Source organism: Sinocyclocheilus grahami, unplaced genomic scaffold, assembly GCF_001515645.1.
Source record: "Sinocyclocheilus grahami isolate Dianchi unplaced genomic scaffold, SAMN03320097.WGS_v1.1 scaffold3878.1, whole genome shotgun sequence".
Lineage (NCBI taxonomy): Eukaryota > Metazoa > Chordata > Actinopteri > Cypriniformes > Cyprinidae > Sinocyclocheilus > Sinocyclocheilus grahami.
The window spans coordinates 15,315-16,501 of record NW_015508919.1 but is presented as its reverse complement, the minus strand read 5'-3'; the positions used below and the strand labels follow the sequence as shown (position 1 = coordinate 16,501).

Here is a 1,187-nt window from a genome sequence, read left to right as displayed (position 1 = left end):
GATAGATAGATGGACGGATAGACAGATCTATAAATGGATGGATAGACGTATAGACAGATGTATAGATGGATAAATGGATAAATGGATAGACCCTCATTCATGTGTGTGTGTGTGTTTGTGTCAGGTGGCACCGTGTGGCGATCAGTGTTCACAAACAGAGCATCACTCTGGTTTTGGACTGTAAGAAAAAGGTGACACGGACGCTATCCAGAAGCCCTCACCCCATCATCGACACCAAAGGCATCGTGGTCTTCGGGACGCGTATCCTGGATGAGGAGGTGTTTGAGGTAAGAAGCAGCTCCAGAGTCTTTCCTACAGAATATTTGTCAAAAATATTTGTTCTTCACATCTTCTCAGAGCATCTCCTTAGAGGCTTCTTTATTGCTCTTTCATGGCTCAGCAGTTTGATGTGAGCCGTTGCTGTCTAAGAGTAAGAATTGAGATACAGTAGAAGATAGATCTAATTTGCACTGGGCTTCTTTGGTCTTGCTGTCAGGGTGTTGTGGGTCTTTAGCAGGGATTTGTGGACATGTGTCTGTGGTCTTCACTGAATGTTTCAGCATCTCTCTGTGATGAGATGTGAGATGTGAGAGAGGAACGTGTACGTGTTTGTTTAGCAGCTAGTTGTGGTTATGTAGTGCTAATGTAAGAATGTAGGGTTACCCTGTGGCACAAGGGTTTATAGACTGTCACGTGTGCTTGTGTGTGTGTAATGGTCAGGTCAACCATAAATGTTTAAAATAATTATACAGTACATGTGAAGTGTGGTTGTGCTTGTATTTGGTCAGACTGTATTGCTCAGAAAGATATATCATAGTACTCATGTTATTTGTGCACTCAGTGTGTCCCCTAAAGAGACACAGTGATAGTAAAAAATGAGATGGGATAAAAATATATATATTTCAGTTCTTTTGTGTTTGCTCGCAAAACATTTGCATTTTCCTGAGAAATTTCATGTTTGCTTTTGTGTTTGACTTAATATGAGGTGGTGGGAGGAAAAAGGATATTTGTCTCATCTGCAAATTTTTTTGAAAGAAATGCAACACTTTTGTGAGAGAATCCAAGTATTTTGCGAGTAAAAGCAAGTTTCTTGAGTGAACGTAGTACTTTTGCTAGAAAATGCAAATTTTTGCAAGAGAATGCAAAGTTTTTTGGGGGGTATGTAATACTTTTGCGAGATAATGCAA

The 1,187-nt window shown here is 39.9% G+C and overlaps 1 protein-coding gene across 1 annotated transcript in view; it reads left to right on the top strand.

Annotated features, from left to right (window-relative positions):
- Positions 1-1,187, top strand: part of LOC107576528 (collagen alpha-1(V) chain-like) — a gene marked incomplete at both ends in the record, with an annotated part of 17,573 nt that overhangs the window by 1,102 nt on the left and 15,284 nt on the right. Inside the window, one exon of the mRNA XM_016262695.1 lies at positions 125-287. Within this exon, the coding sequence (XP_016118181.1) occupies positions 125-287 (163 nt within the window). The remainder of the gene's footprint in view (positions 1-124; positions 288-1,187) is intronic.